The 23,465-nt window shown below is 48.1% G+C and overlaps 1 protein-coding gene across 11 annotated transcripts in view; it reads right to left on the bottom strand.

Annotated features, from left to right (window-relative positions):
* The window catches only part of EVA1C (eva-1 homolog C), a 97,828-nt gene that overhangs the window by 4,709 nt on the left and 69,654 nt on the right, over positions 1-23,465 (bottom strand). For 5 of the 11 annotated variants that reach the window (XM_070488765.1, XM_014827591.3, XM_014827592.3 and 2 more), the window contains 3 exons: positions 20,036-20,116; positions 18,520-18,609; positions 10,028-10,599 (listed from right to left, as the gene is read on the bottom strand). In XM_070488765.1, coding sequence (XP_070344866.1) covers positions 10,223-10,599; positions 18,520-18,609; positions 20,036-20,116 — 548 coding nt within the window. In that variant the 3' untranslated portion in view covers positions 10,028-10,222. Of the gene's footprint in view, positions 1-10,027; positions 10,600-17,283; positions 17,334-18,519; positions 18,610-20,035; positions 20,117-23,465 lie in introns of those variants that run through there. The other 6 variants (XM_070488762.1, XM_070488763.1, XM_044750936.2 and 3 more) reach the window with 6 other exon arrangements.

The raw sequence follows: 23,465 nt of genomic DNA, 5'->3' as shown, positions 1-23,465 counted from the left end.
GGGAATACACTGTCTGCTAACAAACTAGATAACTTAGATGAAATAAACTCTTAGAAAGACACAAACTACTGAAACTGACTCAAAAAGAAATATAAAATCTGATAGACTTATAACAAGTAAAAAGATTGAATTAGTAACTTAAAAATTCCACAAAGAAAAGCCCAAGACTAGATGGCTTCACTGGTGAATAACATTGTGTCACGCTGAGCACAGAGTCAGCACCTGACACACAACAAAAGTTACCAACATTGCTATTACTTTTCCATCGCATGTTTTTCAAAGTCTATATTGCACCTGTCTACCATCTCTTGCTTGATTGTGAACCCCCTGAGGGGAGGGAATATGTCTTATTCTTTGAAGTCCAAGAGCCTAGCTTGTGCCTGGCTAATGACCCAAGAGAGGTAGAAAGAAAATAATGTCAGAATTTGAAGGAAGCATGTGTCATACCCTAGTTGGAGGAATCTGGAAAGGTTCATGGAGCAGCAGTGTCTGAGATGGGCCTCAAAGACTGGTAGGAAATTGTATGGCCATGCTGAATGGGAGATTCCCAGAGGAAACCATAGAGGGGCTGACATGGATAGGGTCTCCAGGAACGCTTAAAGAAAGAAGGACGTTTAAAATGTCTCAGCCCAGAGATCCCTCTGTGATCTTTCTATTGGTGAGAAACCTCTTTGTTTAAAAAGTTCCTGTTAATTTCCTATTCCTTTTGTCTTTGACCACATCCTTTACTTTGTGCTTCTTTGAAGATCCACTTTCTTCCCCGTGTCATGTTGAATTTCAGCAGCTCCTCATTACTAAATTACTGATACATCCCTGTGACCCTAAGAGGTATGTGCTATCTTTGTGTCCGTTTTACAGTTGGGGAAACTGAGGGCCAGTGAGGTTAAGAAATCACCCAAAGTCAATAGCTAATGAGTGACGAAGGCAGAATGAACTTGGGGCTATGCTTCTACACCGGCAGTCTTTGAGGCGCTTTGACTGTAGCACCGGATTGAGCTCTGTGTTGGATTTTGCTTCTGGTTCCACTTATCCTCCCTCTTTGGGGAAAGTGTAGTCAATAGGTTTATGACAAAGATTTACAAAATTGTTTTGAGAGCCAGCCCTGATGGCCTAGTGGTTAAGCTGGGTGCACTCTGCTTTGGCAGCCCTGGTTTAGTTCCCGGGCATGGACCTACACCACTCATTGGTGGCCATGCTGTGGTGGTGACCCACATACAAACTAGAGGAAGATTGGCACAGATGTTAGCTCAGGGTGAATCTTCCTCAAGCAGAAAGAGGACGATTGGCAACAGACGTTAGCTTGGGGGCGAATCTTCCTAGGCAAGAAAAAACAAACAAAAAAAAGTAATTGTTTTGAGAGTCAGCCCTGACGGCCTAGAGGTTAAAGTTCAGAGCCTACCACTTCAGCAGCCGGGGCTCATTTCCTGGTTGTGGAACCACAACCACCCACCTGTCAGTTGCCATGCTGTGGCAGCGGCTCACATGGAAGAACTAGAAGAACTTACAACCAGGATATACAACCATGCACTGGGGCTTCGGGGAAGAAAAAAAAAGAGGAAGACTGACCACAGATGTTAGCTCAGGGTGAATCTTTCCCTGCAAAAAAAAAAAAAATTTTGATCCTGTACAGTGAAGGTAATTGCTCAGCTATCCAGGACACAGCATCAGTTCCAGGGCCAGCATGGCAATCTCCCAGAGACTGTCCTTGAAGCTGATGTGACATCCTTGGTCCCAGGCTATGTCAAAGGAGTGGTGGCTGTTTGGGGGGATGGTGGGACACACAGATTATGTTGTCCACACCATATGTATGAATGTGAGGCCCCTCACAGGGAGGGACAGAGGTGGAGTGGAAAGAGAAAGGTGGGCCAGGGGCCAGAGACTGAGGCCCCTCCCCCAACCCCCTCCCCAATATGTGCAGCCACATCTTGGAAAGACATCCTGAGGAGTCTGAGAATTCTCGCTTTGAACCTGGTCTTCAAGGTCACTATAAAGGTATATTTGTCAAGGGAGGAGAGAAAACATGTTTTGTGTAGTTTTGGGGGGCTCAATGTATAACATTTCGATATTTGGCTGTGTGCTACGTAAGAGTCTCCACTTCTGGTCTCAGACCCTGCAAACGTTAGGAGCAGACCTGCAGATTTCTATACGCACACAGAAACATACAGTTTTAGTTTGTCTTTTACATAAGCGGTATCATAATCTATGCATTATTTTCCAATTTGCACTTTTCATCTAATAATATGACTTCAAGACTTTTTCAGTCGGTACATACAGATCTACTTCATTTAAAAACACAGTACATTGCATCTTCCAGAACAGCCAGAGTTCTTCCCAAGTCATCTTCAACAAGAAAAGAAGTTTTCCACGTGCATGAAATGAGCGACACAGAAAAGATGGAGTTAACAGAAAGCTGGGCGGAGGCGAGCCTGGCTGTTGGCGTGATTCCCCTCCTGCTGACCACACACACCTCCTGTCCCAGGGTCCGGTGCCTTTACAATCAGAGGTCAAGTTCTTCGGAAGGAAGTTCGGCAGCTCGGAGTGGGAGGCGACTCACTGCCTTTGCAAATTCTTCGTAGATTAGTAACACATCCTCCTGCTAGTTCATTGTTAGCGAGTTCAAAACGTTTTCCTTTCTCTCTTTTAAGGAGGTAACGTCATGATTTTACACATGCCTCTCCCCGCAGCTCCCTCCCTTCCTTGGAAACGAATGGAGCGTTTTCCGGGTCAGAATGGTGTTTACTCATCTCAACACCACTCTTCCTCCTGCCTTCATCTTTCCCAGGCTGAATTCTGTCTTTGAAACAATAGGAAATGACAAGGTCTATTTTTCTTTTCTTGAAAGGACTCAATCCAGGAGTCATGCATTGGAACAGAGAAAGTACATGGAATTACTATGTCCCCCCAATGGGAAGTGACCAGCCTTCCTCTCTTTGTTTGGCCGAGTCCTGTAGTCTGAGCTCACATATCCCCAGCAGTTCGCCTAAAAGCAGGAAGGCGGCATTTCACCTTGAGATAAATTCCCAATTGGATTTTCTGTTGGATCAATCGGAAAGAAACGCAATTAGGCTGTGAGCAATCTTCAAGTAAAGATTGGGAATCTTTCCTAAAAGGGATCTGCTAGAAATAATGTGTCAGGCTCTCGATAAACATTTTGAATTGGCAATGTTAACCGCATCTTAAAGCACCCTCGTGAGTCAGTCACCAGAATAGCTCCCTAAGAGCGTTGATTTTAATTTCTCCAACAGATTTAAGATGTAATTTGGTCATTTCCAAGATAGTAAGACTAACTGGATAGTGATCAGCAACCTTAAAATCAGGAGCAATTACTATTCCAAGAATCAGACAACCTAGGTTTCAGGCCAGGCCCAGCCTGTTACGGGCTGTGGGTGGGCTGGACAGGTGAGTCCCTTATCTGCTCTGAGTCCCTTTTGCTTCTGGGAGATGGACAGATGCTGCCCAAAGTGGGTGATGCCATCCTTATAGTCAGGATGTGAGACAAGTCCCGGAGCCTGGAATACAGGCTCATCACCTGGTGTCCTGCACCCTGTTAGCCTTATTTCCCATGGCACCCCCTCACTCTGGCTGTTCCTCATTCCCAGACTTGCCATTCTTGTTCCCACCTCCTGGCCTGTTGCTGCTGCTGCCTTTCCCCACCTTCCCCAAGGACCATGTTGAGCGCTCTCTCCAACAAACCTCCCCCAGCCCACTAGGTGGGAGCATCTCTCTGTGTTCCCAGGGCCACTTGGTTTGACCATTTACTGTCACTCTTACTCTCTGTCTTGTAAAGCTAAAACCTCCGAAGGATCAAGAAAAGGGCCTCTGCTGAACTTGCTCTTGGGTTCAGTGAAGAGATGGAAGGTACTGAAGGGAGAGGAAGAGGAGTATTCATGGCGGGCCCAGCCAGTGCTGCCTGGGAAGTGGGGAGACCTGGCCCGAGGTTTCTCTGGACCGATCCTGGGGATGCCGTTAGCCTGCTGGGTCAGGAGGAAGGGGCCCGGCTCTTCTAGGTAGCCACTCTTCTCAAGGGACAAAGGAAGGGGAATTAACAGCAGCAGTGGTGCCTGCAGTAGTGCTGGCGGCAGCAGCTGCTGCAGGATGATCAGCCTGGATGCGTGCTGCGGAGCAAAAAGGAGCCATGGGCTGTGTGCGGCCAGGGCGGGGGAGGTGACAGGACTCCTCAGGCCACGGCTCTGCGGTGGGTCAGAGCCCACAAAGGTTAGGCTGTATTTTGGCTGTGGGCCTGAGCACCAAGGCACACCAGGAAGACAGTGGCCTCGGGGCTGGATGACTAGGGACACACAGGGGCATCCCCAGGAAGGTGAGCAGAGGCGGGAGTAGGTGGTGCTGGGGTCCCACATTCCTACATCTGGGATTCTCATCTGATTACACCCTTCGTTGGTGAGGTCCAGGGACATACCTGCTCCATTTCATGACAGCGAGTTGGGCTCATGTCTCTGTGTCTGATTTAATACACAAGCTCAGCATTGTCCCCAGAACGATCCTCACTGTCCACGACAGTAGCCCCTGGCCATGTGGCTACTGAGCACTTAGAATGTGACTATTGCAACTGAGGAGCCGACTTTTAAATTTTATTGATTTAAATTTAAACTTAGATAACCACGAGTGGCTAGTGGCTCCGAACTGGACAACGTGGCCACAGGTCGTCAACATCTGTGACTGGATATCATCTCATTCATCCTCCGGGGAGCCTGGCGCTGCACCCCACAGAGGAGGTGCCCGTTGATTTGATATTCCTAAAAAGAATGGGGTGATCTCGGATTACTGGCCAGCTTCCTGAATTCTCCTTATGTGGTTAATGGTTATCATGGCTCTTTCTTGCCTCACTTTCAGCTATAGCTCGGTATGGCTTCCAGTCGACAGGGCATCTTGTTGGAGTGTTTATTTAGGATTTAGTCTCCGAGGCTACCATCAGTCTTGGGATGGAGTTTGGCCAGCTCTGCACTGGTGGTCAGGCTTACAATGGGCTTCTGAAAACCAAATGACCATAGTTCTGGGTTTATAACTACCTTGCCAAAACTGGGCATGGCCTTTTAAATCCATGTGTGGGAGATTTCACAATGCACTTGGCTGAAGAATTCAAGGAAGGTCAGGCCTTGACACTTTCCTCTGAGCTCTGCAAAGTCACTCCTCTTCTACAAACTCCTCTCCCTAGCAGGCCTGGGGGGCTGCCTTGTGCCCTCTCTCAGCAGCTCATTCTGATTTTGCCCTTGAGTTCCATTAGATGCCATAAGCACAGTATAAATGGTGCAGCCTTGGGCCTGCTGGATGCTGCCCTTCAGGAGGAAGAAATAATGAATGATGAAAGCTGACATTTACGGTTGTTATGTGTGAAGCACAGCCACTCTCAACACCACTAGGAGGGAGATATTAGTATTATGCCCATTTTACAGAGGAGGAAACTGGGGCACAGATGGGTCATCCTGAGACCAACCTAGAACCAAGTCAGAGTAGACGCAGTTCAGTGGGAAGAAAACCCCAAGTCTAGGGCTGGGCAGACCCATGTCTAGTCTGGCTGTTATCAGCCTTCCAAGGTCTAAGGTGGGGGCAGAGAGTGGGGTGCTTTCCAGGAAGTCCCCACTAGACAATGTGGGCTTCCAGGAGTGGGACCAGCCCTGGGGAAAGTGGATGAGAGCACTCAGGCAGCTCTCCCAGCTGCCAGGGAGGACTCAGCACCTGGCCTTGGTGCCCCAGGTAACTTGGGAACAAGAAGTGGTATCCAGGGACCCCTGGAGAAGGGTTGCGGCAGGCTTGGGGGCACCCTGGCCCAAGACTCATCAGATGCCGGGTGTGTGCATGGCTGGCTTCCCTGACACCATTTGCTTGTGGGGAGGGTCCGCAGCGCTCCTTCCGTCTGGCTCCCACTGAGGCTGCAAGTGACACTGCCAGCACTGTGGGAAGACCGGGACCAGCACGTACCTCCAGGTCCACAGACCCCTCACGTTGGATGTTATAGGTCAGTTTCCCAAGATGGAGATTCCTGCATGAGAGATTGATTGAAAGAGTGCTCTCAGAAGAAATGGTTGTAAAAAAATTGCTATGGTCTGAATGTTTGGGTGCCCCGAACCCCAATTCATATGTTGAAATCCCTACCCCAAAAGGGGATGGTATTAGGAGGTGGGGCCTTTGGGGGGTGAATTGGTTATGAGGGCGGAACATTCATGAATGGGATTCGGGCCGTTATGAAAGAGACCACAGCAAGCTCCCTTGTCCCTTCCACCGTGTGAGGGCACAGGGAGAAGGTCCCGGCTATGAACCAGGAAAGGGCCCTCACCCACCATGCTGGCCCCTGAGCTTGGACTTGCAGCCTCCAGAACTGTATGAAATAAATTCCTATTGTCTATAGGCTACCCAGCCTGTGGCATTTTGTTACGGCAGCCCAAATGGACTAAGACAAAATGGTGCGACGGCAACTCTCTGCAGACGAGGCCACCTGTAGGCAGTTCTCAGCCTCCCCTCACTGCAGCTGGGGTGGGCGCGTGCCCTGGTCCAGGGATCTGGATGGGCACAGCATTGTGCACTGCCTGCCCATCTGTGGGGTCAACGCTGGGACTGCTCCTGGGCCTTCCCAGGGCTTGCTTGGGCCCTGGGTGTACCTTGTTTCTCCCCAAAGCGGCAGCAAGTGTTCCATTTCTCCAAAACACCAGCAGCCCGGCTCACGAGCTTGGGGGATCCGGAAGGGCTGAACTTTACAGCACGCGGCTCACGTCTTGAAAGTTAGCAGCAAGTTACTGAGGTAGCGACGTGCAAACTTCCACGGAGAGCTGGCCTCTTTTCACAGGACTTCTGGGACCCCAGAGCTCGGAAACAGTGGGCTGACTGCCACCCAGAGATGCACAAAGCTGAGTAACAGCAGCCCATGTGTGCCCCGCGCTCCCTGGGTGCACTGCCACCCGGGAGCTTCCTCGAGCCCCATGCTCCATCGGCAACTCTTCATGCAAATCTGGTCCTGTCCTTTTCCTCCTGGGCTTCATGCCCATCCAAACACACTCTCAGCAGGGCCCTCAGGCTCTGTCCATGAGAAGAACGTGGCATTCTTCTTTCGGGCTCAGAAAATGCAAATAAACAACTCACTGCCTTTGCTCCGGCCAAAGACTGAGCCCTGACTTGGTAGGGCTGCCCTCCAGCTGCCTCCTTGGGGGTCCTGGGAGGGGTGTGCACCTGAGTGGGGGGTGGAGGGGAGATTCAGATAAGGGAAAACCCTTCAGCTGCCACGTTCTATTCAGCCCCAAGAAGACGGTCATCAGACGGACGGTATTTGTGTTCGCGGAGCCAAGGAGACACACAGCTTGGGAATTGGAAGTGGAGACAATGGGGAGAGGCTGCTCTGGGAGCTGGGACAAGACCAAAGGGTTCCTTGCTGGGCTCAGGGAATGAAACGACAAGGATTCTCTTCAATGAGAACAAACTCCTCATGAAAAAGTTAAACGATGGAGCCACATGTTCACTTCTTCCTCTGCCGTGACCTAGAAAAGATTTATCTCTAACGACAGCTTTAAAACGCGTCCTCCCCAACCCCATCGACGTCTCCCAGTACCCCACAGTATGGAGGACTCAGGTACCTGGATGTCCAGAGAATTTCAGCCTCTGCCCAAACCAACTCGGACTGTGTGTATGACATCTCTCCTGACCCGTCCCCCACTCCCACCTTCTAGGGGGTCAGAGTAAGGGAAGGTCATTTTGAAACTGGCAGAAGCGGGCGGTGAAAGAGGGGATGTCGCTCTGACTCACCTTCCCTGATTCCCCCTTCCCTCTGTTGAATGGAAACTATGGACTTTCTCACCAACTCTGTCTGTGGTTGCTGCTTTGTGTGAAGTTTCACTGCTGTTAAAATACACAAGTGTTTACAGCAGCGCTATTCACAATAGCCAAAAGTGGAGACAACCCAGATGTCCACCAACAGATGCATGAATGAACAGAATGCGGTATATTCATACAATGGAATATCATTCACCCATAGAAAGGAATGAAATACTGGTACATGCTACCATGTGGACGAACCTTGAAGACATCATGATAAGTGAAAGAAGCAGGACACAGAAGACTATATGTTGTGTGATTCCATTTAGATGAACTTTCCAGAATAGGCACATCCATATAGAAAGCAGATCGGTGGTTGCCAGGGGCTGGAGGGAGGGAGGTGTGGGGAGTGACCGCTTAATGGGTAGGGGGTTTATTTTCAGGGGCTGACAATGTTGTGCAACTCGATAGAGATGGTGGTTGCACAGTATTGTGAATGTGAATGTACTAAAGGCCACTGAGTAGTGTGCTTTAACACGGCTAATTTGACTTCATGTGAATTTCAGCTCTGCTGTAGGCTAAATGTTTGTATCCTCCCAAAACTCACATGTTACACCCTAATGCCCAATGCAATGGCATTTGGGAGTGGGGCCTTTGGGAGGTGATTAGGTCATGAGGGTGGAGCCCTCACAAATGGGATTAGGGCCTTTATACAAGAGGCTTCGGAGAACTTCCTGCCCCTCCTGACATGTGAGGACTCAGCCAGAAGGTCTTCTGTGAACCAGGAAGCCAGCTCTGACCAGACACCGAATCTGCTGGCACCTTGGTCTCGGACTTCTCAGCCTCCAGAACTGTGAGAAATAAGTTTCTGTTGTTTATCAGCCATCTAATCTGTGGTATTTCTGCTCTAGCACCTTGAATGAACTAAGACAAACCGAATTTAAAAAACAAACAAGACTGCAGACCCCTCCCTATCCGGGCGACTGGGCTGGTTGCTGAGGGAGAGGCCCCCCAATTCACACCCACCATTCTCTGCATCCCTCTGATGGGCCCTTCACCCTTGGGATCTGGGGGACTGACAGAGAAATGCCTTCTCCCATATCAGTCATTGCTCAGGTTTCTGAAGGAACAGCTAGTATTTCTTGATTTCCCCACGACTAAGTCAGCTCCAGCCCTTTCTCTCATGTGACCTGGGCCCCAAGACTTAGCCTGTCAGCCTTCCATTGCCTCATCACACACCTGCTTGCAGTATTGATGTGATGACGAAGTAAGTAAGGCAGGGAGAGCTGGTTCGTAGTGGGCATATAAGATCGCCATTACACCATCATTATTATACTCTAAGCCTCCTGTCACCAGGGGGAGCCTTCTAAAGGAACTCATCACCAGCTCTCCCGTCAGGAATCTCAGTTTCCTGAACGCCTCTTTCCTCTGCTCCCTCACCAGGCCCTCCTCCCCAGTACGGTAGGATGCATTTTTTGCAATGATTTGAAGGGTAACTCCACTGGGTCCTTGCCCACAGGACAGCTGGGTAATCTGGTTGATCGCTTGTACCACTAGAAGTGCTGCGATTTTAAACTCTAAACCAGGACTTGGCTAACATTTTCTCTAAAGAGCAAGAGTGTAAATATTTTAGGCTTTGCAGACCATACTTTATTTACAAAATCAGGTGGCAGGCCGAATCCAGCCTGCTGCCTGTTTTTGTACAGCTCGTGAGCTAAGAATGGCTTTTACATTTAAAAATAGTTGATACAAAAAAAAGAGAAGACTTTATGACCTGTGAAACTTACATTCAAATTGCAGTGTCCATAAATAAAGCTTTATTGAGACACAGCCATGTTTACTCATTACGTATTAGCTATGGCTCGTTTTGAGCTACAAATGGCAGAGATGAGTAGCTGTGGCAGAGACTACATGACCTGCAACGCCTAGAATATTCATTCTTTCCCTTTAAGAAAAGTTTTGCCAACTCTTGCTCTAAACAAATTATGTTAGGGATTAAAATCTACCATCAGTGAACATGCATTGACTGAACTCATGCTTGCTGTCGTGAATATTAGTATAATTCTTTCATGGATGTGGAAGGATCTTCTGTTTATGCAGCTGTAAAATAGGGATAATGGCACTATCTCCTGAGTTTGTTGTGAGGATTAAATTACTTAATACATGAAAAGCAGCTAGGACAGTGCCTGGCATTGTTGAGTGCTCAATAAATGTAAACTCTAATTCTGTTAACACATAGACATGAATTTAAATAAATACAGAAAACGAAGACTTCTTCCCTCCTCATTTATTTTGAAATGTGTAAACAGTTTGAAATGTCCCTTTGATAGCTTTCTGGCTTCACCAGTATTGAATGACACGACAACTTCTCCTTCATAGAAGGTACGAGTGAAACAGGACCGAAGGAGCATTTTGGATCCTTCCCTCTTCAGAAAGTGTGGTCGCATCGAGATGCAGTGGGTTTTCAGTAGAACTGGCCCATGTTTCTGGGGAGTGAAGTGTCCAAACCACTGTTCATCCATATTTCCTGGATGATTTGCTCCCTGCGCTCAATCCTTTCTGCTAGCTCTGCAGCCTCTACGGAACTGTAGACGGGATATGAAGTCCTACAAAACCCCGACAGTTCCCCTGGAAAATCGGAGTCAGAGGAGTCCTCCTCCCCTTCTTCATCCTCACTGTCCTCCTCAGCCTTGTCACTTCCTGGCATCAGGTGCTCCCTCGCCAGCTGCAGCTCCTGGAAGTCCTTGGTACAGGACACTCTGATGACCAAGGCACACAATGTGAGCACCAGCCCGACGCAGACACTGGACACGAACAGCAGGGCAGCTCTCTCGGGGTGGGCTGTGGGGGGAAGAGGACACGTCAGGAGCTGGGAGGAGCTGTCAGTCTTCGCAAATCCAAAGTCTCACAGAAACTGATGTCTGCCCAGGCAGGTGGCTAATGCAGAATGCCAGTCCTGGACAGCATCTTTGAGACCATCCTCACCTAACTGATCATATACCCCCATGGATTAAAGAAAAATGGTTTTCAGCACATCTAGTCAATATAAGTATGTATATGTGAGAACGTATAGAGGGACTCAGAAGCTGGTTCCCTTGAGTTCAAACTCAGATCCGCCACTCATTAGCTCTGTGACTTTCAGCAAGTTACATAATCTCTCTGTGCCTCAGTTTCTTCATCTCTAAAATGGGGCTAATAGCACCTTCCTATTATAGAGTTGTTATGATGAAACGTATTAATTCCTGTAAAACTCTCGGAACACTCACTGACACATCGTAAATGTTCAACGCAGTTAGCTACTATTAGTAGTAAATTATGAAAAATTAACTTACATATAAAGTATATATATGAATGTAAGTACTAATATAGTAGATGTCAGCAAAGCTTAATTTCTTTTAGATTAAAAAATAAATAGACATAAAAGTTCTGGTAGTTTTTCCTACATCTAAAAGAAATCTATTGTATAATAATAATAGAAATAGAAATTGTGCTAATTTGCACCATGTACCCTGCCCTGAATCCTTACACATATTTAATCCTTACATTAATTCCGCACAGAAAGGACTATCATTCTTCCCATTTTTCAGCTGTGTACCCCTGAGGTGTCAGCACTCCCACTTTGGGAAATAACAATCCAGCTAACGCCCTCACAATATAGATCAGGAGTTGGCAGACTTCCTGTCAAGGACCAGAGAGCACGTATTAGCCTTTGTGGGCCACACAGTCTGTTGCAACTACTCAGCTCTGCTGATGTAGCACAAAAGCAGCCACAGGTGATACCAGTGTGGCTGTGTTCTAATAAAACTTTATTGACAAAATGGCCCATGGGCCGTAGTTTGCAGACCCCTGATACAGAGGCTCAAGCTGAGGCCCAGAGGGCAAGCCACTGCCCGAGGTCAGTTGGCCTCTTGAGTCCGAATGAGGACTGGACCCCAGATCTTGAGCTGTGAGCTGCTTGTGAGGTGTGCATTTGGAACCACCGGCACTTGCTTGGTATGTCTCAGCTGAACGGATCCTCCTCCGGTCACACTTCCCTCCATTTTACTGAAAGCAAAAAATGAAGACTATTGTCTTCGCTGCCTCTGTCCTTCCCCAGAGGTGCAGACTGGGGTTTCAAAACTGGAGGGTGCTTAAGTTTCATGGACAGGCAAGGGATCCAGCACTGTGATCTGCTGGGAGAGATCTAAGTGGGACACGTTATCTTCTTGAAACCGGAAACCTCCCCAGTCGGCTCCTTCACTTGCAGCTCGGAGTCACTGGTGGAGTTACTGGACTCAAATATGTCGTTCTTTGTTGTCATCGCCCCTACTGGCACAATCTCATCACCCTCTTAAGACACAGACGTATTAGTTCAAATCGATTTTGGCCAGGGGAGGGGCAGTTGTGTTTTAGTGCTACTATTAACAATATATTTTTCCTGAGGGACATGGTATTTTGAAGATTTGGTCAAATAGAGCCACATATCCTTTGTGAGAGAAGGAAGGGCTATTTTCATTTTTGGGAGTGGAAGTAGAATGGGGACTGGGGACACTGGCATTTTAGACAAAGCCCTTAAACCATAATATGCAAAATGATTACCCGGACAGGCGGGTAACTATGGTTATTGTACCTCTTCCTTCCTTCCTCCCCTCCCCTCCCCTTCCCACCTTTTCCCTCCCCTCCCTTCCTTCCTCCCTCCCTTCCTTCCTTTCTTTTAAGGACCCCAGATGGACAGAATTAAATTAATCATAATCCTTAGCGTGTGACACATTCTCTTCATTGGTCAATACACGGCCCTTTTTTATTTGTTTAATTAATTAGCTTTAATTCTGTAATCAGCCCTTGGGTTGTGAACGAGCCCCCGCACGTGGGAGCTGGGGCCTTGACAACCACCTGTATCTAACCTGTGGGTTCCCCCTCCCCCCAACCTCCTCCCATCAAGGGAACTACCAGCTGAATTTCACAGTCATCACTCCCGTGCTTGCCTTTTTATATAGTCTACTGCACCTCTGTGTATTCCTGAAAACTTCATGAGAAGGGTATCACATTACAGATAGTGTTTGCGACTTGGTGTTTTGGGTTTTTTAAAAACTTAATATTATGCTGCTGTATACTATTCCACTGTCTTGACTACACCATAGTTTATTCACTCACTCTCCTGCTGGTGGGCGTCTGGCTTGGTGCCGGGCTTCAGCCATGTGGACACTAGCTCTGAACATTCTTGCTCATGTCCCTGGTGGACAAGCGCAAGTTCCTCTAGGATACTGACTCAGGAGGGTAACTGGATGAGTTTTAGGGTATGTGGATTTTAGGAAATACTGCCAAAGGGGTTTTCAAAGTTACTGCAACATGTGAGGATCCTGCAAATCCTCGTCTCCTCCAGCACTGGGTGCGGGCAGACTCACAAATGTTTTCTAATCATCTGGGGAGAAACTTATATCTTACTATGGTCTTGGTTTGCATTTCCCTGATCCCAAATTACACGTACATTTCCTCAGATGGTTGTGTATTCCCTCTTCTCAAAATGCTAGTTCATGTTGCATGCTCATTTTTTTCTATTAGGTTGTTTGTGCTTTTCATCTTACATATAAAGAACACATATAGTTTCTCTCTGTTCTCAGTGATAATCATTTGCCAGCATATATATTGTGAATATCTCCTGGTGAGTGGCTCGTGTTTTCACTTTCATTAACGTGTCTTTTGAGCTAGTGAATTCATCTGAAAAAGAGCCGTGATAATGCTGCTCTTCTCCACCTTCCCTGCCTCCCGCTCATCTCCTCGCTCCTCTCTTGCCCCTTTCGTCTGTCTTCCCCGCTGTGGCCATAGCAATCTCTTTTTTTTTTTTTAAAGATTTTATTTTTTCCTTTTTCTCCCCAAAGCCCACCGGTACATAGTTGTATATTCTTCGTTGTGGGTCCTTCTAGTTGTGGCATGTGGGACGCTGCCTCAGCGTGGTTTGATGAGCAGGGCCATGTCCGCGCCCAGGATTCGAACTAACGAAACACTGGGCCGCCTGCAGCGGAGCGCGCGGACTTAACCACTCGGCCACGGGGCCAGCCCCCCATAGCAATCTTTTTAAAAATGCACATCGGATCACATCATTGCCCTACTTAAAACCTATACATGGTCCCCCTCCTCTCCTAAGCTATAAATCAAATCCTAACCACAGACTGTGAAGTTTGCTATGACTCGGCCCCTTCCACTCTCCCCAAGTTCAACTCCAAAGACTTGTCCCTTCTACTTTCTGCTCTCTCACCACACTGGCCTCTTTCTGTTCCTCCCAGGGGCCAGATGACTTCACACCTTGGCACTTTCACACTGTCCCTTTTGCCTGGAATGTTCTTTTTCCCTCTTCATCTAGCCCTCTGCCCACATCCCCAGTCTAGGCCAGATCCCTTATCATTGGGTCTCATAGCATTTTCAAGGTCACTAAATCACCAAGCGTGTGTCATCCTTTTTCTCCCCATAGAATGCAAGCTCCATGAGGGCAGGGGCGAACTGCCTTGTTCTTCGCCAAGTCCCCAGTGCCCAGTGCAGAGCAGGGATTATACAAATATCTGCTGAGTGCATGGAGGCATCACGGATCTAAAGCACTAGGTGTGGTGCCCAGTGGGTGGGGCTCCATAACATGAGCTGCCTTTCTTCCTGTCTCCCTCTTCTCCTCGGAGGTGGGGGTCTGCATTCTACTGCCGGGAGAGCTTCTCACTCATCAGACACTCCATGCCTCTTGGCTCAGGTACACCTCCTGCCAAATGATCACTCTCTAGGCCATGTCCACACCAGGTCTGCTGAGATCCAGTGATCAAAGATGGAGAACACGGGCAACCCTTGGCAAGCCCATTGGAATGAAGCTTCCAAGTCATCTGAACTGACTATTTTGAAGTCACAGAATCATCAGACGTTAGTGAGATGGAGCCTGGAGGTGAGCTGGCCCAAATCCTCCTGTTGCAGCTGTTTCACTTGTCCAAGGCCACCACTTGGCTGGGGCCCCCAGGTCAAGCCAGGGCTCTCTCCACGGCCCCAGGCTTTATACTAAGGGCACATCATCTGTTTTCTAGAATCAACTGGACCACTTCAGGCTTTGGCAGCTCCTTCTCCTATTATATATTCTGGAAAAATAAAGGAGTTATTCTCCCTGTGGTTAAACAAAATCTTCACACTGTTCTTGTTGGTATTGTTCTCCGGTTAGCCTCAGTCCATCACAGGCTCAAGTAAATGACTTTAACTTCATCAGCTGTAAGTCCTCGGGAATCTCCCAATGGTGGCCCATGGCCTTTAAGGCCACTTGAACTTTAGATCTCTGGTCTGGAGCCAACACACGCTCCAGCTCAAACTTATTGGTGTCCAAGTAAGACACCGAGACGCCAGGGTGAGGGTCCCACCTCCTGGGGCCCTGCTGCCATCAGGTGAAAGCACAAAGTATATTGGCCCTGGTCTGACAGCACTTAGGGACGTGACCATAACTTTCTGTCATGGAACCAAAGATTAGAGACCGTGGGAACACATCAGAACCCACACCTCTGTGACAAGGCGGTGCTGATTTCCAATTGTCCTCCCTGCCAGGGATCATGTAACTCTGACTTTGGAATGTGTTATTATACTTCTATTTCAGTGTGGGTTTGTCTGATATCCTCGCGTTCCCTTCACACACAACAATGATGCCTCCCAATTCAGGAGAAGCTCTGCTTTCTTACCCATGGCCCCAGTTACCCCACGGCGCCTGAGAGCCCACAGCAAGCTCTGCCAGGGGCTGAAGACTCACATGAGCCCAAGGAGGGGCAGCGGCAGAAATAGCAGGCCTCGAAAGACACGCCTGCAGGCACATTGAGGTGAACACACAAAGATGTCAATAAAACACTAGTGACGGGGACTGGGAGACATCACGTTCTGAGCAAGACCTCTAAATAAGTCTCCTTAGGCACAATCTGCTGGGGGATAATGGCTGAGCCAGCTAGTAAGCTGCCTTCCAAGAACCTCCAACACACACACACACACCTCTCTTTCCATCTCTCTAATTTCAAAATTTTTCTATTTATTTATTTATTTATTCATTCATTTATTTTGTGAGGAGGATTGGCCCTGAGCTAACATCTCTTGCTAATCTTCCTCTTTTTGCTGAGGAAGATTGGCCCTGACCTAACGTCTGTGCCCATCTTCTTCTATATGTGTGGGATGCTGCCACAGCATGGCTTGATGAGGGGTGTGCAGGTCCATGCCCGGGATCTGAACTCAAGAACCCTGGGCCACTGAAGCAGGGTGTGTGAACGTAACCACTATGCCACTGGGCCTGCCCCTCAAAATTTTTCTATGAGCTTCTTCAGACCCATGACCTAGAATCTAAAATGAACTCAAGGAGTACGTCTACTATTGAGATGACAGTAAATTCAAACGCTCCTGAGAAGGCATCTCAACGGCCCAAAGAGAAACTGTTCCTAGGGACTTCTGGGCATTCTCATGTCCATTCTGCCAACCTCTATGTTTCGACATCCCAGGACAAGTGCCTGGATTTTGGTTTCTAGGCCACTTGTCCCTCACAGGCACTTGGCTGCACGAATGGGTCAAAGCCACTTGCAGCCTGACCTGGGGGATGGGATTCGCTCAATCTACTGACTATTTAACGGGTTTCACTGAACATGCCCTGCTCACTCCCGGCTCCCAGCTGCTCCTGCCAGCGGCCTCTCCTTCAGACAGGTCTCCTCCTCGTGGCTGGAGGAGACGAATGTGCCTAACCATCCCCCAATACAGCCAAATAACAGCCCATCACATCCTTAAACTTCTTGAAAATTAAATAGCTATAAATAGCAAATGAGATGATAATAAGGCACAGGACACATAGCTCATGACACCAGATGGGGACCCATCATCTGGTCATTCACTAACGACTCACTGTGCGTCTACGCTGTGCCAGCACGCTCCTGGGCACTGGGACATGACAGTAACTCAGATGACAACCATCTGCCCTTGACTCGCTTACTGGCTCGTGGAGAGATGGGCACTTCACAAATACACCTCTCCTGTGATTTCTGGGAGTGATGAGCATGTGAAAGGAAAGAGGGATGGAGGGAAGCTAATTTGGACAACTCCAGGTCAGGAGGTTTCTGTCCCTCACAATTCCAAAGGGCATACTTCTTGCTCAGAGAAGCCAGAGCACAGGTCTTGTATCTGCCGAGTCCAAATCCTGGCCCTGTCCATGTCCACACTGTGGCCTCAGGCAAATGGCTCAACTCTTCTGACTCTTAGCTTCCCTATGTGCAGAACGGGGATCAGAGTCCTCTCTCTCAGGTCATTACCATGGACTGAATTGTGTCGCCCCCCACGCCCGCCCCCCAAATTCATGTGTTGAAGCCTTAACCCCCAGTGTGACTGTATTTGGAGACAGGACCTCTAAGAAAGTAATTAAGGTTAAATGAGGTCATTAAGGGTGGGGCCCAGATCCGACAGGATTAGTGTCTTTATAAGGAGAGACACAAGAGCTTTCTCGCGCCCTCTCTCTCCCCCTGCCATGTGAGGACACAGCTGTCTGAAAGCCAGGAAGAGAGCTCTCACCAGACACTGAATCTGCCAGGACCTTGATCTTGGACTTCCAGCCTCCAGAACTGTGAGAAAATAAATATGTGTTGTTGAAGCCGCCCAGTCTATGGTATCTCATGGTGGCAGCCTGAGCCGACCAAGACGGCTACTGAGAGAAACTGACAAGGCCCAGCGTGGCCACAGCTCGGTACGCAGCATCCTCATTACTCCTCTTTGTCATTCTCTGTGTGGAGGCTTCTCATGATGCCTTTCCTCCAAGGAGAGCTCAGGGTCTTTGAAAATATGGGGACATTTTTGACAATAAAAATCCTGACATCTCTTAATGTTGACAATTATTAGGAGCAGCAAGAAATGGAAGGGTGGTTAGAAAAGCGAAGATGCTCAGAGGAAATCAACAACCACACAGGGAGGAAAGTTGACGAGGGCAATGGAGGCATAGAGGACCCCGACTGTCATCTCCTTCTCCTGTGTTGAGATGCTTCCTTTGGTCTTTCTTCTCCTCTGAGGAAGGGTCACCCCAAACCGCCCCAGCCCAGGCAGGCCTCGAATAGTAATGCCCTAATGCATCCTATGAACGTGTATTTTACGAAAGGCCTCTGAGGTTGTGGCCGCCCTGAACAGGCAGGCAGGCACGGGCAAAACTTGCAGAGTCGACATTCCAGCATACGGTCCATCCTCAGGTGAGCAGAGAAGGTGGGGAGAAAGGATGGCATGCAGCAGCCCCTCGCTGACAGCAATTTTGGCTCTGCTCATTAAGGAGGGCTGAGTGTGACCCTCGCGGGGAAGATTACCAGGGGAAAGCTTGGCAACCATAAGTAACTCTGGTGACTCAGAAAGGGACTCTGCCTCCACAAGGCACCACCTATTTTGTTTACTAAGTGGTCTTGGCTCAATTTTCTTCCAGCCGAGGGTGGAATTCAATAATCCTCTGCTCTTCCCAAATTTTAGAGCTGGGAAATGCATTCCTCGGGTTCCAACTTTTCAAAGTGGAAAATACCCATGGAGCCCACCTCCCAAATAGGGTGACCTTTCCTGTTCGCTTCCTCCCTCCCTATGTGGTTCTCCTGTTGGCAGCCCAGTTGGCCATTCCTGCACCCGAATTCAGGCCTCTGTGTTTCCAGATCTTAGAAGACCACAGTTGCCATGCCAAACTTATAGTCATTTTTCTTTAGCTATCTGAGCGTTGTAATGACACAGTGCATCTGTTAGTTAGACATTAGTAAATCCATTAGCCTGGATTCATTGACCTACCTCTAATGTAAGCAAATGCTGCCAGAGAGTTGCTAACAATAACTCCGTCTTTCCTCAGAACTCTCGAGTTGCTTGGGTCAAAGTTTATACCTGTTTCATAAAAAATGCAAGACCGATTAGTCACAGCTGGTCACAGTATGCCTTCTGCTCCTAATCTGGGACTGCCATAATAAATAAAAAGTCATGGAAATCAAATAAAAGGGCCTCTGTCTAAATTACGGAAGACAAGGCCAGGAAGAACATTTAGTAAGTAGTCTCTGAAAATATTAAGTGATAAAAGGGATTTGGAAATTCTACAATGTGTTGGTTTCAACTTCAGGTGCCACTTACTCCACTGCAGAAGGAGCAAATTTACTTCCCCATCCCAAAGGCAGTGGCATGCATCATGCCTCTGGGAGGCCTACTAATGCCTTATTTAACCATGGAGCTGCTGTCTGCTCTGCTGACCATAGATAAGAAGGCCATAATTGTAAATTACGGCGGGAGGTCGCAGCTACTTCTTTTGGAAATGGCAGCAAAATGCACAGCAGACCTGGTTTCAGATGCCTGGTTAAACTGCCATCAGGGAGCTGCGTGAGTTCCTGATGGGGCAGCCTAAGGGCTCTGGGGACCCCTGGAGGCCTCTGGGAATGTCAGACAGGGCAGAAGCCCCCTAGGAAGGATGGCACAGAGCTCTCAGGCCTCCACTGTAGGGGCACCAGGGTATTCATGGGATCCGGGCGGGAGCTCTGTTAGGAAGAGCAGTGGGCTGGGAGGTGCAGAGCCTGGGGGAGAGCTGGAGGGGTGAACTGGAGGAACCTGGAACATTAACAATAGTAATCGCTAAGCTTTGAGACTAGGGGTGAGTTCTATTTCTTGGTGCTTTCCTGTGTTTTCCACATCAAGCATACTTTACTTTTATACTTAGGGGGAAAAGACCACATAAATGTAATAAAAGTGACACAAAACAAACTCTCAACATGCAAAGCACAGTGTCTTAGATGGTTGCTCTGCGTCTATCTATAAAACCTACAGGGACCCTGAAGCTTCTATCAGGAGCCCCAGGGGTCTCAATTCCATTCTAGATTTGATAAGAAAGCCAAAATGCTCATCCTCCCCATTTCCAAAAGTGCAGTGAGAACCTAAGGGAGAAGGTGGCATGCGGATGAGGCCGGCAGGTCCAGCCCGGGCCTGGCCACTCAGGTTCCTAATAGGAGCATCTTTCCAACAAGCTCATCGTAGAACCCAAGAACCCCCAATTTATTGCTGCACACATCTTTTTCAAAATGACTTTTCTTTTGGGAAACAAGAGGGGAATGGAAGGAGGATTTAGTCTACTTATAATTTAAAAAACAAAACAAAATGTTGGCCACCATTTGTAACTGTTGGCCACAGCACTACCATTATCAGAGCTGGTAGCTCAAACACAACTCCTGACACCCCCTTCCATCCTAACCAATGTGCACCCGACTCTGGTCCCATGGGGCTGTTTACCTTTACTTAAAGAGAAATGCTGGGAGTAAGCCATAAAAATTACCATATTCACCATCTTTCTGCTTCAAAGAAGGTTTTAGGTTAGCAACGCCTGGATCAATCGCTGTGAGTATGTTCTTGGGAACTAAAAACCAAAAAGAAATCTTTGAAATACATTGTACACTTAACATATTTTTTTAAATGCAATGTAGATAAGATTTAAAAAAATCAATTTTTCAATCAGTCCATAAATCACTCACTCTACTTGTTAGATACACTCACACAAACACCAGTGGTAACTGTGTGATCATCAAATGTCCCAGCAAGGTAAAATTTCAGGCCAATTTTGAAGTATTAAAAAAAGCAATATGGGGCCGGCCCGGTGGCACAACAGTTAAGTGTACACGTTCTGCTTCGGGGGCCCGGGGTTCACCGGTTCAGACCCCGGGTGCAGACATGGCACTGCTTGGCAAGCCATGCTATGTAGGCGTCCCACATATAAAGTAGAGGAAGATGGACATGGATGTTAGCTCAGGGCCAGTCTTCCTCAGCAAAAAGAGGAGGACTGGCAACAGACATTAGCTCAGGGCTAATCTTCCTCAAAAAAAAAAGCAACAACATTGAGAACAAGTAAACAAGATATGGTTTATCTATCCAATAGAATAATATTTAGCAGAAACAAGGAATGAAGTACTGGGACATGCGACAACATGGATGAACCTCAAAAACATGATGCTCAGTGAAAGAAGGCAGACACAAAAGACCATATACTGCATGGTTCCATCAATATGAAATATCCAGAAAAGGTAAATTTATGGAGACAGAAAGTAAATTAGTGGTTACCAAGGGCCAGGCATGGGAACAGGGAGCTGACTGCAAATGGGCATGCAAGAACTTTTGGGGGTCGTGGAAATGTTTTAAAATTAGAGTGTGGTGATGGCTGCACAGCTCTGTAAATTCACTAGAAATCATTGAATTGTTTTTACTTAAAACAGGTGAATTTTAAGGTATGTAAATGACACCTGAATAACGCTGTTAACTGTCATCATGCACTTGCCTGAGATACAGTGAAACCAAATCACTGTAACCCACTCAGAGCCCACCAGCAACAACTCTGCTTTTTACCCACAGCCCTTTAACTCCTTGCTTCCATAATAAGCCTGAAGAGAAGTCTAAGATTCCGTGCTACAATGATCCTCTAAGTATTATAAGAAAGGACGATAGAAAGATGAGGAGAGGAGGGCAGCGTAACAGACTCCTTTGGAAGGTGGTGAAAGAGTCTGCTGAACTGACCCTAAGAATAAACCATCCATCTCAGCATCCCCAGGCAAAGGGGACAAGATGACAGCTCCAGCTGAACCTAACCCAGACGGCAAAGCAAGAATTCCGAAGGCCAAATGCACTGCGGCCGGCTGGGAGAAGGGAGAGGAAAGCAAATATTTTTACTGCAGAAAATTGCTTATTTTTGTTTGTTCTTTATCCCAGCTGGTATCTGGGAGGAGTGGCAACAGGAAGCAGAAGTGAAGCCAGTACAAACTGTGCAATTTCAACTGCACTCATTTTCTAAAAAGAGCTGGTAAGATGTCTTCAGCAGCAAGAAAACCTCATTTCCTTTCTCAAAGTGCTTAACCAAATTCTTTTGGGGATGTCCCAGGATCAACAACCAGAGAACATTCCTAGATGGTGAATTTTCCACGTGCAGGAGGCCTGGCGCCTTCGTGCCCATCAGGACGAGGGGCACTTTCCAGGGTGGCACGGTGACGATGGCAGAGGCAGCGGAATCTATCCAGCGTCCCCGAGGGATGCCCCTTGGCGAACCACGCTGCTGATCCTGGGACCACAGCAGCGTCCCAGAGAGCTGAGCTGTGCCCCTGCAAATGCATTCTGATGAAGCAGCCTCTCAAGAAGGACAGCCCTGATTCCTTGGCCGGAGTACGTCCTCCCTGCCAGGAGTGGCACCTCTTCCTCACGCCTGTCTCTTGGTTTGTCCTCAAGATATGGCCTGAGGAGGAGTGGCTCTCTGCAAATGCCGGAGGCTTTGCAGTTCGAGAAAGAGAAAGATCTCGGAGAGGAAGGGCCTTCTAGGATGAGCTTTTTAGAATAACCTGGCACCCAAGAGACTAAATTGCCTGTGTGTGATACACGCTCATGTCAGAAAACTTGCCCATTTACTATGTAAAAACGGCTCTGATAGTGGGAGAATCTTTTAGGACCTTTAAAATAACCACAGGCGTCAACACACCTATCAGATTCTTCTATCTCCTTGTTTCAAGAATATAGATAGGGGGGCTGGCTCCGGCTCTGTGCCCGAGTGGTTAAGTCTGCGTGCTCCGCTGCGGTGGCCCAGGGTTCGGATCCTGGGTGCGGACATGGCACCGCTCATCAGGCCACGTTGAGGCGGCGTCCCACATCTCACAACTAGAAGGACATGCAACTAGATATACAACTGTGTATGGGGGGGTTTGGGGAGATAAAGCAGGAAAAAAAAAAAAAGATTGGCAACAGTTGTTAGCCCAGGTGCCAATCTTTGAGAAAATAAATAAAGAAATAAAGATTGTGAGGACATTAAAAAAAAAAAAAGAATAATGATGGGGACCGGGGATGTGATTTATGACCATCCCTCAAATGCACCCCTCTCCACTTTAGACACATGTATGAAGACGCGAGCAAACCACTATTCACGAGCTTCTAATAGGTGCAGGAGTCTGGGCATTTAAACAGCACATCTTGCCCCATCCTCACAGTGACCCTGGGAAGACGTGTATCGTTCCCATTCCTGCAGGTGGGAAAACTGAGGCTCAGAGATGCACCATCCACCTGGGAAGGGGCAAAGCGTCAACTCCTGGTCTCGCTCACACACGCCTTGATCTTTCCGCGATGTCGTACTGTCCATGGGACCCGCAGCCTATGGGAACGGGAAACAGGACTATTTTAAAGGATTATGAAGATGGAAGAGGGCTTCCCACTCAGGCAGCCCCCCTGAGTCCGTTTCGGTGAAACCAGAGATGATGATTCTATGGACTTGAACAGTTTGCTAAATTTGGGAAGGGGCTCCCCATTGGAAGCTTTTTTCCCTGAATAGATCTTCTGTGTGAAGCTTGGGTCAGTGCAGACTTTAAGAGAACCCGTTGCAGACTGAACTTAGTGCCCAAAAGAATTCTTCACGTTAGAGACAAAAATGATCTCTGCTTAACTGCTCCTCCTTCTCAACAGGCGCCCAGGCCGCATGAGTACCTCCAGACCCTGGCATCCCACCCCCACCTGCTTGTCCCCAAATCTTAGCATCTCTCTACCCTCCTGCCCCCAAATTCTCGTACCACCATCCCTTTTGTCCCCAAATTCGAGCACCCATCCTTCCTGTCCCCAAATTCTGGTACTACCACTCCTCCTGTCCCCAGATCCTGGCACCCAGCTCCCTGCCCCATCTCCAGGGAGGAGCCGTAAAGGCCCCAGGCTGAGGTCCATACGTTGCCCGTGCCTCTCAGGATTGTCAG

The sequence above is a fragment of the Equus asinus genome, chromosome 18 (genome assembly GCF_041296235.1).
Source record: "Equus asinus isolate D_3611 breed Donkey chromosome 18, EquAss-T2T_v2, whole genome shotgun sequence".
Lineage (NCBI taxonomy): Eukaryota > Metazoa > Chordata > Mammalia > Perissodactyla > Equidae > Equus > Equus asinus.
The sequence above is the reverse complement of the archived record's forward strand: the minus strand, read 5'-3'. Positions and strand labels throughout refer to the sequence as shown.